Raw genomic sequence first — 12,398 nt, 5'->3', positions numbered from 1 at the left:
ATGATTCAATTATAACTTTGATTCGGTCGTCATCAATTTCAGTAGGGCCACCAGAACATTGGTAATTTTTGAAGAAAAAATCTCCAGAACGGAATTTTTAAAACCATTTCTGACATGTGCGTTCTGTTAAGCAATCAACACCATAAACTTCACACATCTCTTTTGTGAGCCTCAGCAGCTTTCTTGCCTTTACGGAATTAAAAAAGCAAAATATGGTGAAAATGTTTGTTTTTGCACTCCATTTTAAAATTGATACTGAACTAACAGCTGTAAACAAAATCACGCGCAATTTGCTTCTAAAGTAAGCTAAAAGTAACGGCTATCAAATGTCAAAAGGAAAAAAATCACAACATTGGCAAAAGACATTTAAAAAAATCGTAACTCTATTTGCTAAAAATGAAATTACTTTCTTGCCGACCTAATACATCCTCAAAAACGTAGCTCAGCAAAATTTCATAAAAAATTAAGCAATTTTTATAAAGTTATGAGGATGCAAAGTCAAAAGGAGCACAAAACTTTAGCATATAACCTTTTGTTTTCAACTCAGTGTATTCGTGTTTAGAATGAAGGACGTTTCCATGAAGTATTTTCCTCTCGATGTATTGTAGATGTTCATAACCAGCGTCTTCTATTCCTGAATATTCCTATTCTGGCTAAGTGAACAGGATATACTTCAATGAGGCCTAAGACAAAAATATGTCTGTTCACTCAGATTTCTATTGCCTACGTCAATGATTCCTAACCATTTTGCACCACAGACCGGGAAACCACGCACTTGTTATAGTTAGCTTCTGGGTTTAATTTATTGGTGCATGAACAAAACTATGGCTTAGACAATCTCGGGAAAGAAGTACAGACGGAAGTGGTAATTTTTCACAACAAAATACTATGCAGACTGCGATAGTTAATAAAATAAAAATAAAATCTTAAAATTTACTCTTCGGGCACTAAAAAGGGTAATTTTTCAGATTAACACCCGCACGATCTTCACTAGGGTGTTAGGGTTAGTGTTTAGGGTTACGGTTAGGGACGGAATTCCCTAACTCTAACTCTAAAACTAACCCTAACCCTAACACTCTAGTGAAGATCGTGCGGGTGTTAATCTGAAAAATTACCATAAAATGTTCACGACCTGGTCTATATTATCGAAAAATTTCGAGTTATCTCCCCTATTTTATTTATTTGTTTATTTTCAAACGTAATAAACTGCTGTAGAGGAAGTGGTTCACGCTAGTATTATCTCGGTTGATAGAACTCACTACAATGGACATGTGAGACCTTACTTATTTCTATTTAGTATGTAGAAAACTTCCTTGGGTGTCATTTTTCTGCAGCAATATTGTTGATTTATAAGCCATTGGGGACAATGGCTATAACTACAGTGCAAGAAAGCAGTAAACACGGGTAAACGTTGAAAGGAATTAAATATTTGGGTAAATATAAGTTGAGTCCCCTTAATTCTCATGGCTGGACATTGGATTGTTTTCATTCCGATATTTTCGGTTTTCATTGATGCTTGTCATGGACTCTCTTTTACCGACAAAGAAAAATGTATGAATGAATCTTGTGGAGCATATAAACCATACAGTCCATTAATTCTTTGTTCGTATCTGTGAGTATAAACACTTCCTTGAAGGAAAACGTGGATTTTTTCCCTCTTAATTTCGTTTTAATTTAAATCTTTTTATTTAATCAGTTTCTGTACTCCAATAATTCCGTTCCGATTTAATAAAGCATAATAAATATTAAAATTTCAAAATTTATAATGCTCGGTTAAAGGGACATTACAAGCTACTGTGGTTTCTTACATGTATTTATGTATATCAGTCGTAACCCCAACTCACGTAAGCTGTCGATCTGAGAAAAATTATATTTAATAATGATTAGATAATTAAAAAACTGTATATATTCGGATATGTGGTAATATAAACAATGCTAGCTGGTGACGATTTTTTTAAAAGATCAGTGTGATGAATTCATACAAAACCAATATATTAAAACCAGTGTCAATTAAACGAAACAACAAACAACCATTATCGTACATTTTATTTACAAAATAACTTGATTAATCTGAATGAATCGAATAAGTGTTTACCAACTAGTTATAGTTATTTCGCGGGCCACCTACTCTTTAATAAAAATATCATCTAAAAAATAAATTCGTTTATAAAGCACGTCTAGAGCTAGCTAAAGGAAAATGACAACGTAAACATGACAGCAGGCCGAAATTGAAAATTGTCGACCATGTGAAGAGTGGACTTGGAATACTTTTGATCATTTCCTATGAAGGTTGTCGCATCTACCATAAGTCAGCAAGTGTTGATTGGTCTAGCCATATTCACAAATGCTTTTTGATACCTTTTTTGGCGACACTTTTCCTTTTATGGAGATACATTAGGTTGTGATTTTGAACAAGGAAAAATCTAAGAGCTATGGTTCAAAACCCAGCAGGGACCTCGCTACAATAGTCCTCTTGCAGTGATTTTGTTATGCCACAAACGAAATGAAAATAGACAGTAAAAAACTTTTTTTAGCAATTAAAATGAGCAATTACATTACAGAAAGCTTAAGTGCAAAAAGTTGACAATATCCACAAAATTCTACAAAGTAGTCTAATATACTTATAGAATGTTGTACCACAAAAACAGAATTATACATAGTAGTAATGTCTTTCTTTAGGAACAATATCTTTGTGTGCTGAGAATGTCTCTATGTATAAGTGAATTTGATGTGTGTGGAAATACTGTTGGCTGTATTTGCATTAGTGGAAGCTTTTTAAATTCAGTCAATAGGGTGAGACAAATTGTGAAGAGCAGGAAAAGGCTGAGTGTCTGTTAAGCAGGCACAAAAGGGTCATTGATGAATAGTAGAAATATGTCATCAAATATGGTTTGTGGAAGCAAGCATAGGAACAAGATGGAATTCTAAAGTACTGACACAGATTTCCATGGTTGTGATAGTTCTTCATCCAAATCTTGATCTATAGGAGTATTTATCAGATCCATAAAATCACCAGAGTGCAATGAATTCACATGCACTCAAGATAAGGCATGTTGAGCAATAATTTGAACCCTTAATATAATGAATGTACACAGTAGACTATCATACAAAATCAAGGCACCTAATTTCCTTTGGAGCATGTTTATCTTATGAAGAACTTAAGTTAATGTCTAATGCAATACTAGTCAGTTTCAAATGCTTCAAGGACAAAAAAAAAAAAATAAAATAAAAAAACTCTAAAGGTTGCCAGGAATGCTGAGTAAATTGTTGTAAAAATCCCACCAATTTCTTTGTCAGAAGCATCCCCCAATGGAAAAAAGGGGATGCATCTGGTATCAGTGAGTTAAGAAAGTAGCCTTGAATAATTTTGCTTGATGACTGTAAATCTTCCTAAACAATGTCTTCTGTTTTTTTTTTTGTGATTACATAATTTGGATTTAGAGTAACTCATCTCAGTACAGTGCAGAATAAAATTTTGGTAGAAATTCATTAAGTCATGAAATTTATGTAATTTTCATCAAGAAGTGGAAGCTGGAAACTGCACAATTGTTGATAAATCATTAATATTAGCAAACATGAAATTGAAACAGTGAGTCACTTCATGAATAAATCCTTGCAAGGAATTTACAGAAGTTCAGGGCCCAAAAGGCCTTCTGACAGATTCATATAATCCATGAGCTGTGAGAATAGCTGTCCTGTAAATGTCAAATGCTTTTGCTGAGAACTGACATGTATTTAGCTATCTCTAGTTTAATTAAAATAGGTATAGCTGTTTGCAAAGTTGGAGCAAGGATTTCAGTAGATGGAGAAGACACAGGGCTAATAATGTTTTCATACACATCATCAAATTCATCTATACATACAGACATTCACAGCACACAGAGATAGTGTTCCTAAAGAAAGACATTACTAGCTGTTGATGAACAGTATTCAACTATATAATAAATATAAAGAATGTTCTGTAATGGTATTTGAATATAAACTCAGCAACTTGAAGCTGGTGTGTGGTGCAGAAACAAATGTTGTGATCTAGTATTGAAGCCTGTTATCATCCATCCTAATGTTGTATTATCCTTGTGTGTGTGTGTATACACATACACTGTGGAGGCACAATGGCCCAGTGTTTAGGGCAGCGGACTTGTGGTTGTAGGAGCGCGATTTTGATTCCCAGACTGGGCGTTGTGAGTGTTTATTGAGCGAAAACACCTAAAGCTCCATGAGGCTCCGGCAGGGGGTAGTGGCGAACCCTGCTGTACTCTCTCACCACAACTTTGTCTCACTCTTTCTTCCTGTTTCTGTTGTATGTGTATTTCAAAGGGCCAGTCTTGTCACACTCTGTGTCACACTGAATCTCGCCAAGGACTACGTTAAGGGTACACATGTCTGTGGAGTGCTCAGCCACTTGCACATTAATTTCACGAGCAGACTGCTCCATTGATCAGATCGACTGGAACATTCGTTGTCGTAACCAACGAAGTGCCACATATACACTAAAATAGAGATAAATACCATTCCTCCATGTGATTGGCTTGAAAAATTAAGATATTAAAATATTTTTCTTAACATGAAACCAATGGTAGCTTTAATACACAAATAAAGAAATTCTATCCACCAATGCAGTGTTGAGCACTCGTTTTCATTGTTTAAATGTATATATATATATATATATATATATATATATATATATATATATATATATATATATATACATATATATATATATATATATATATATGTGCATGTGTTTATCTCCCTGCCATCGATTTGTGTGTTTACATCCCTGTAACTTAGTGGTTCGGCAAAAGAATTCAATAGAATAAGTACTAGGTTTACAGAGAATAAGTCCGGGGGTCGATTTGTTCGACTACAGGCAGTGCTCCAGCATGGTTGCAATCAAATGACCAATACAAGTAAAAGAAAGTAAAAGAATATATAGATATATATATTTTTTCATTGTGTTAATAATGAAGCAACTAAATGAAACATGTAGCTAAGATGTTAACCATACAACTATGTAACAAAACAATATTTATCCCCATACAAGAAAAATGCTGAAAATCTCATTTTCTAGAAGTTACAGTCAAAACAGTTATTTACTGTGGCTAAGTGTTTGGCTGTATGGGAAGTTATCAGGCACAACATTATATTATTGTTGATATTGGCTTGTAGAAAATGTCCAGTAGTCACCAGTTGTTTAGTTGCCAATTTTGTGGTGATGTTGCATCATTCATTTAGTAGTAGCATGCAGGTAACAATTCTAATTTTTGGATCAAATTTTTATTGTAGTATTATCATTCCCAAGTGTATTTTTTTCCTTCTTGATTTGCTTCTTTTTCTTCATCAGGTCTCCAGTTTTAGTTATAGTAAATTTAGAAATCGCAGCAGTTTGCACGTTGAATCAGCAAATTAATTAGACATGTTGGGTTAGTAATTAACATGTGTAGTCAGATTCACTGTAAATACCAGGTCAGTACTGAAGTCAAGATGCTGGGTCTTTTCTTCAACAGCTCTTTTCTCTTTTCTTTGATGGGTTGTTTCTATCAGGGTCACCAATTTTTTGTATGGTTGTTATGTCATATGTTCTTTGTTAGCTATTCACAATATTAGATAGGTTGCATGTGAAGTCAATGACCAAAGCAAAATTTAACTGAGTTTTCAAATATATCATTAACCCACTTCATTTAGATTTACATGGATATATCCAATAAGTTAATGGAACAGTGTTCAATGAATATAATTCTTACGAATCTTGAAATACAACATACTAGATGATATTATGAAAGTAGAGTATAGTCCTGACTTTCATTAATTTGGAAAAGTACTTAACAGGGTAACATACTAAGTAATTTGGTGCCCATTGAGGAAACTTGGTGTAGATGAATAACTTGTGAGGATTGTACAAGCCATGTACAGAGATACAGGAAGTAAAGAGATAGTTGGCAACAATTTTAGTGTGAAGGTGTGACCTCATCAAAGTTCAGTCCTCAGCTCTCTCCTATTCATCATTGTTCTACAGACCATCACAGAAAAGTTTAACACTGGCTGTCCATGGGAAGTCCTATATGTTGGTGACTTAGTTCTTATTGCTGCATCTATAGGTGAATTGTATTGGACATTCCAAGCATAGAAGCTAAACTTGGATTCAAGAGGCTCCAGGGTAAACTTAACAAAGATTAATGTTTTTGTAAGTAGGAAGAAGACAAAATCCTGGTATGTTCAGGGAAATGACTTGTTCAAGATACAGAAAAGGAGTGAGTATAAACTCCATATGCTGTACCCAATGTAAGCTATGGGCACATGAAGGTTGTAGTGGAATCACTGGCAGGCTATCAGAGAATGTAAGATTCATAGGTGACAGATGCTTTGCAGTAGAAATACTGGAAGCATGCCAGAAATAGTTTCTCTTAAATGTATAGATGGCTCATTAGAAGTAATCAATAGCTTTTGTTACCTAGGAGATGTAATTAGCTCGGGAGGTGGTTGTTCTGAAAATATAGTAGCCAGAATAAGAACAGGCTGGAGAAAGTTCAAGGAGCTACTACTATTGCTAGCAACAAAACTTTTTTTTTCCTTAGAGTGAAGGGCATGTTGTATGATGTCTATGTTAGAACTGAAGTGTGGCATGATAGTAAAACATTTGCTTTGAATGCAGAGAAGACTGGAAAGAAATGAAGTGAGCATGCTCCATTGGTTGTGCAATGTAAGTGCATGAAAGGCATAGTATAAATGTTTTGAGAAAAAAAACAGCATAATAGGAATCAGGTGTTGTGTGCAAGAAAGAAGACGGCACTGTTTGGACATATGATGCCAGTTGTATAAAGAAGTGCTGATTACTTAATGTGGATGGAGCTTGCAGAAGAGAGACCCAAGAAAATATGAGATGAAGTGGTAAAGGCTGACCTCAGAACCTTGAACCTCATTACTGGTGATATGCAGTTCTTGAGAAGATTTACTCACCTCGGTGAAACAATTTTAGGTAGCACTGTGTGTATATATCATCATCATCATCATCATCCTTATCATCATCATTATTTAATGTCCATTTTCCATGCTGGCAAGGTTGGATGGTTTGACAGGAGCTGACCATCTGAAGGGCTACTCAGGCTCCCTGTCTGTGTTGGTGTGGTTTCTATGGATGAATGCCCTTTACAGAGTGTACTTGGTGCATTTATGCAGCACCAGCAAGTGGTTTTTACATGGCACCAGCACTTACGAGCCCAAGAGATTAGGGATGTTCAGCAGGAGAGGGTTGCAGGGGAAAAGCCCGTATACAAGGACAACCACACTTTTACTTAGCTTGACGTGTCTGCACAACTAGGCCCTTTGCCCGATTTCCTTCCTTTTCAAGACACTCCCACCATCCACACCTTTCCAAACTGCAGCTCTTCCTTGATACACATTATTTTCAATCTATTGCTTTCACTGTAGCTTATGATAACAGTCAGGTTTCTGTATATTTTCTTAGCTGGCACACTTGCTTTCTTGTCATTCGAAATATGTAGTTTTATTCCAGGGCCCTAGCCATTGTTCGTGGACATGTTTTCATTTCTCATGAGTTTATTGTTACAAGTAGTTAGTGTAAAAATACAAACATTCATAATTATCTCTTTTTTTAAATATTATAGTGTTGTTTATCATAATTTACTCTAACATGGATTTCTAATTGTTTTAATTTTTATAATTGTCATTTCGAAATATTTGTTTCATTTGCTTGTAGGCCAATGGAATTTCTGAATTGTAGTCCACCTCAAGATCTTGAAGAAAATGAAACTGCTCGTGAAATGTTGGGTTATGGTTGTACCAAAGTAAGAAACTGATCACTTGCCTTGATATTCTTTTTAATAAAATTTACTAAATTTGATGTAGAAAAAATAATACAATTTAACATTTTCCCTTTTGTACATTAATGAATTTTCATTGTTAATTGATTGCATGCACAGTCTTATATAAGTGGTTCTTGCCATCTACTCTTTAACATTTGCATCTGAGCATTTTTCACATGTAACATAGACTTTTATGTGGTATCTGGACAAAACCTCAATAACATCCTGTAATTTAAACATGACAACCTTGTCTCATTCAATGGCACTAAGACATATACACTACATGTACCAAGAAAACAACTAGAACATAATACTGTTGCTTTTCATTAAGAGCACTCATGATCTTTAATGACATCATGAATTAAAAAATAAAATCAAAATCACACTTTAGTCTTTATTTAGAACTGATGAATGAATTGAGAAGAATGTTATGAAATATTTTGTGAAATAATTGATTTTATAGGGAATGTACTAAATATTGGAGAGGAGAATAAGGCTTAAAATTAGGACCTAACTGTATTTCAGATGCAGGCTTGGCTGTGTGGTAAGTTTCCTTCCCAACCATATGGTTCTGGGTTCAGTCCCACTGTGTGGCACCTTGAGCAAGTGCCTTCTACGATAGCTCCTGGCCAATCAAAGCCTCTTAACATATGGCTGTCATACTCCACCCCCTACTCCTGCTCATGATCAGAGATGCACATAGTCAGCCACTGAGGGACAGCAAATAAGTGGTATTGAGCAGAATATTTGCTGTAGCCCATCTTTTACATCAAGACAAAACATGTATATGATAACACTTCCAATCAGTTAACATCAGGATATTCTGCACAATGAACTTGACATGATGAGAATTTCTGCTTGGTGGGTACCACATCTTCTGACATCTGATCAAAAGCACACCAAGCTGATCACACCACAGGAAAATATGACATTGTTTGAGGCAGATCCAGTTAGTTTCCTTGAATGCTTTCTAAGCCAGAATGAGTGTTGTGTCCCTCATTTTGAGCCAGAGACAAAGAGGCAATCCATACAGTGGAAACACCACTCCTCACCTGTTCCTGAGAAGACCAAGGTTGTTTCATCTGCAGAGAATGTGACAGCCTTAGTTTTTCGGGATGAAAAAGGCATTGTCTTCGTTGACTATCTTCAAAAGGGCCACACCATCAATGGAGAGTACTAACTTGCTGAGGCAGTTACAAAAGGCTATCAAGACCAAGTGCTCTGGAAAACTGACAAAGGTGGTCTTGTTTCATCAGGTCAGTGCTCCAGTATACAAGTCCTTAGTTTCAGTGGCTGCTGTGCATGACTGCGGTTTTGAACTAGTTGATCATCCTCCTTGTTCTCCTGATTTGGCCCTGTCTGACGGTCATCTGTTTCTCAGCATGAAAAAACACTTGACTGGGAATCAACATTGCAATGATGATGATGTTATATCTGCTGGTGATAGCTTTTTTGACCGAGATGAAAGCTTCTTTACCAAACAGATTCAAGCACTGCAACACTGATGGAAGAAGTGTGTGGATTGCAAGGGGGGACTATGTTGCAAACTAAACCTTATTTGGTCACATTCCATGAGAGTATCTTTGTCAGCCAATGAACTTTTCAGCTGACCCTTGTATGATTAGAATATATTATTTTCCCATCTATTAATGTAGGAGTTTAAAAGCATTTTTATTTTTGATTTATATTTAGTGGGGCGGACGTCGTTATGAAGATGTTCAAAAGACTTCAGTATGGTGTACTGCCTTAGAAGGTATTGAGTGTTTTGGTAACAGAAAATTCCTGAAGGGTGGTTTCCCGTGTATCAAGTAAGTGATTATTGTGCTTTTTTTTTATTATAAAAAAATACTAATGTCTTTTGTTTGGTAAGTTATCTGATCTGAGTTAGTTTGTTGAAATTAAAACTTTTGCATAAGGGTAGTTACATTAATGGCACGAACAGTATCAATAAAATACAGTGTTTTAAAACAGTGCAATTGTAACATGTTTTAATAGAATATATACATGGTAAATCTTTTGATTAAAAAATAGATTGGCTATCTATTGAGAAGAATGTAAGCATTTTCTATTTTGAAGTTCAGCATTTTTTTTTTAATCATATGGTCTGTTTATGTTGCATTGAGAAAGTACATAGAATATAGGAACTTGTAATTTGCATAAAGTATTGTCATATAAGGATAATTGTATCAGAAAGTAATGAAAGTCTCTTAACTGTAAAATGTGGAGAAAAACAACTTTATTTTCAGCATGGCTGTGTAGTAAGAAGTTTGCTTCCCAACTACATGGTTTTAGGTTCAGTCCCACTGTCTGGCACCTTGGGCAAGTGTCTTTTACTATGGACTTGGGCCAACCACAGTTTAGAATAATAAATGTGCTTCAGCATGCTTTGATAAAAATGTATGTCTAGAAATGAAAGTTTTTGGCTTCTTGTGTTGGGGAGCGGGGTGCACTACAAATAATTTTGTTATTTATAACACTAGCTTAAATAAATAAGTTTGATTGACATAAGTTAGTTTCTGTGAGTGGGAAGTGGGGCTTTATTGAGCAGTAGATCAAACACACTGTTTTGTTTAATGCTATTACCTTGACTCAATGTGGAAGCATCTATCTGGTTGCTTGACCTACATGAAGAAGTAAACAAATCTCCTTCAAAATCACATCCTGTCTTTTCAAAAGGACATATTTGATATTGTGGTCCAAGATATATTATGTCTTAATAAATGACAGGATGGTGTTAACTGGAATACATTTGGTTATTGTTATGCTTGATCATAGTTAACTTAATTATAATCCACAACCTGTATCTGTCTCTCTATAACCTTTTCATCATACAACACAAGATCACCTCCTCCAATGCCTCCTCCCCTCTTGAATTTTTTTTGTCTTGCAAGTACTTGGTGACCCCGTCAGTGCAGGTGCAACTTAAAAGCACCCAGTCCACACTGTAAAGTGGTTGGTGTTTGGAAGGGAATCTAGCTGTAAAAACCTTGCCAAAACTGGCCTTGTCTGTGCTTGTGCCACATGAAAAACACTACTCACCTCGCCTGTGCTTTTGCCACGTAAAAAGCACTAAGTCCATTCTGCTGAGTGGTTGGTGTCAGGAAGAGCATCCAAATGTAAAAATCCTGCCAAAACAGTCACAGACGTTTGGTGCAGGCTTCTTCCTGGCTGGCTCTTGTGAAGCTGTCCCACCCATGCTAGCATGGAAGGCAGACATTAAATGATGATGATGATGAACAACAATGCTGGCCTTTGAGTGCTTTTAGTAGAGCTCATTTTGTTGTAAACATTTGGAGCAGACCTTACCCATGTCTTTCATACAAATGTTCAGTCTGAGCATGGATTGCATCAATTTCATTTGTGTTGGTAGGTTTACGGTGATCATAGGTATTGTGTTGCTTCTTTTGAGTAACTTCTGAAAAAGTCTGAGAAGTACAAAAAAGCTGTAAGTTAAATTACCTTTGAAATCAATTAAGCATAATATGAATTTAAAGGAAAGAGTTAAAAAAATATACTTAGATGTAAGCTAGGAAGCTTTTTACATTTTCATTTTGTTATTTTATTTTTTGACATTCTCAAACTTGTGATGCAGTTGAGGCTCAGTTTCAGTTTCTGTAAGTTGACATAGAAAAAAATGTGGTCAGTGTGGAAATTCCAGAGGATTACACATAGGAAAAGAAAGGTTTGGGTAAAATGTTTAATAGGATGAAAGTATGCATAAATTTTCTGTCTCCCACTTATATTCTGTCAGTAAGAAGGAAAAGTACTTCAGAAAAAAAAAAAAAAAAAAATATGGCTTCAACATCTGCAGCAAAAACAGGCCATCTAGGATCTTGGTCGCACTGAAATGAAAATCATTAACCAAGAGTAGGCTCTACAGTACAGTCTTTTTTTAATTTTATTTCTTTTTTTTTTGTAATAGATATACCATGCCACCAAGTTGGACACTAACTACTATTAGGAGTCTTGTGTGAACTTTATCCCGTTTCCTGCATTTAGACAAAGCCTCAATTTTGAGGATGCTTTAGATTACACCTTCCATTATGTGGTGCTACTGATTGTTAGAGGGGATCAGCAGTAGCCCATTGCCAGATATTCTTGGGGCGTACACTTGTGCACACTGCCTTGAGAGGCCATCCTCTCAAGACAGTACCCACAGGTTTAGGCCCCTACAATACCTGGTAAATGGCAACTCTATACTTCTATATCCTCTTCTCTCCTAGTTCATCAATGATTCAGTCATAATTACTCTTCTATTTTCAGTGAATTCTCATGATTTAATACTAAATTCTTTTATTCTTTTACTTGTTTCAGTCATTTGACTGGAGCCATGCTAGAGCACCACCTTGAAGGATGTTTTTAGTCAAACAAATTGACCCCAGGACTTACTTTTTAAGCCTAGTACTAATTCTATCGGGCTCTTTTGCTGAACCACTAAGTTACAGGGATGTAAACACACCAACACCAGTTGTGAAGTAGTGAATGGGGTGGGTGTGTGACAGCAAACACAGACACAAACACGCACACACAAACATATATACACACATACACACACATACACACACACATATATAT

At 35.6% G+C, this 12,398-nt stretch overlaps 2 protein-coding genes across 5 annotated transcripts in view; one reads left to right on the top strand and one right to left on the bottom strand.

Moving 5' to 3' along the window:
• Positions 1-1,135, bottom strand: part of LOC106873481 (zinc finger protein 85) — a 26,571-nt gene extending 25,436 nt beyond the window's left edge. Inside the window, exon 1 of one of the 3 annotated variants that reach the window (XM_014920881.2) lies at positions 530-1,135. The gene's annotated coding sequence lies outside the window, so the exon portion shown is untranslated. The remainder of the gene's footprint in view (positions 1-529) is intronic. The other 2 variants (XM_014920873.2, XM_014920869.2) reach the window with 2 other exon arrangements.
• A 47-nt stretch (positions 1,136-1,182) lies between these two features.
• LOC106873405 (TM2 domain-containing protein CG11103) overlaps positions 1,183-12,398 on the top strand; it is a 47,269-nt gene continuing 36,053 nt past the window's right edge. Inside the window, exons 1-3 of one of the 2 annotated variants that reach the window (XM_014920769.2) lie at positions 1,183-1,433; positions 7,718-7,805; positions 9,516-9,631. In XM_014920769.2, the coding sequence (XP_014776255.1) occupies positions 7,722-7,805; positions 9,516-9,631 (200 nt within the window). In that variant the 5' untranslated portion in view covers positions 1,183-1,433; positions 7,718-7,721. Of the gene's footprint in view, positions 1,613-7,717; positions 7,806-9,515; positions 9,632-12,398 lie in introns of both variants that reach the window. The other variant, XM_014920762.2, reaches the window with a different exon arrangement.

The sequence above is a fragment of the Octopus bimaculoides genome, chromosome 6, assembly GCF_001194135.2.
Source record: "Octopus bimaculoides isolate UCB-OBI-ISO-001 chromosome 6, ASM119413v2, whole genome shotgun sequence".
NCBI lineage: Eukaryota > Metazoa > Mollusca > Cephalopoda > Octopoda > Octopodidae > Octopus > Octopus bimaculoides.
The sequence above is the reverse complement of the archived record's forward strand: the minus strand, read 5'-3'. Positions and strand labels throughout refer to the sequence as shown.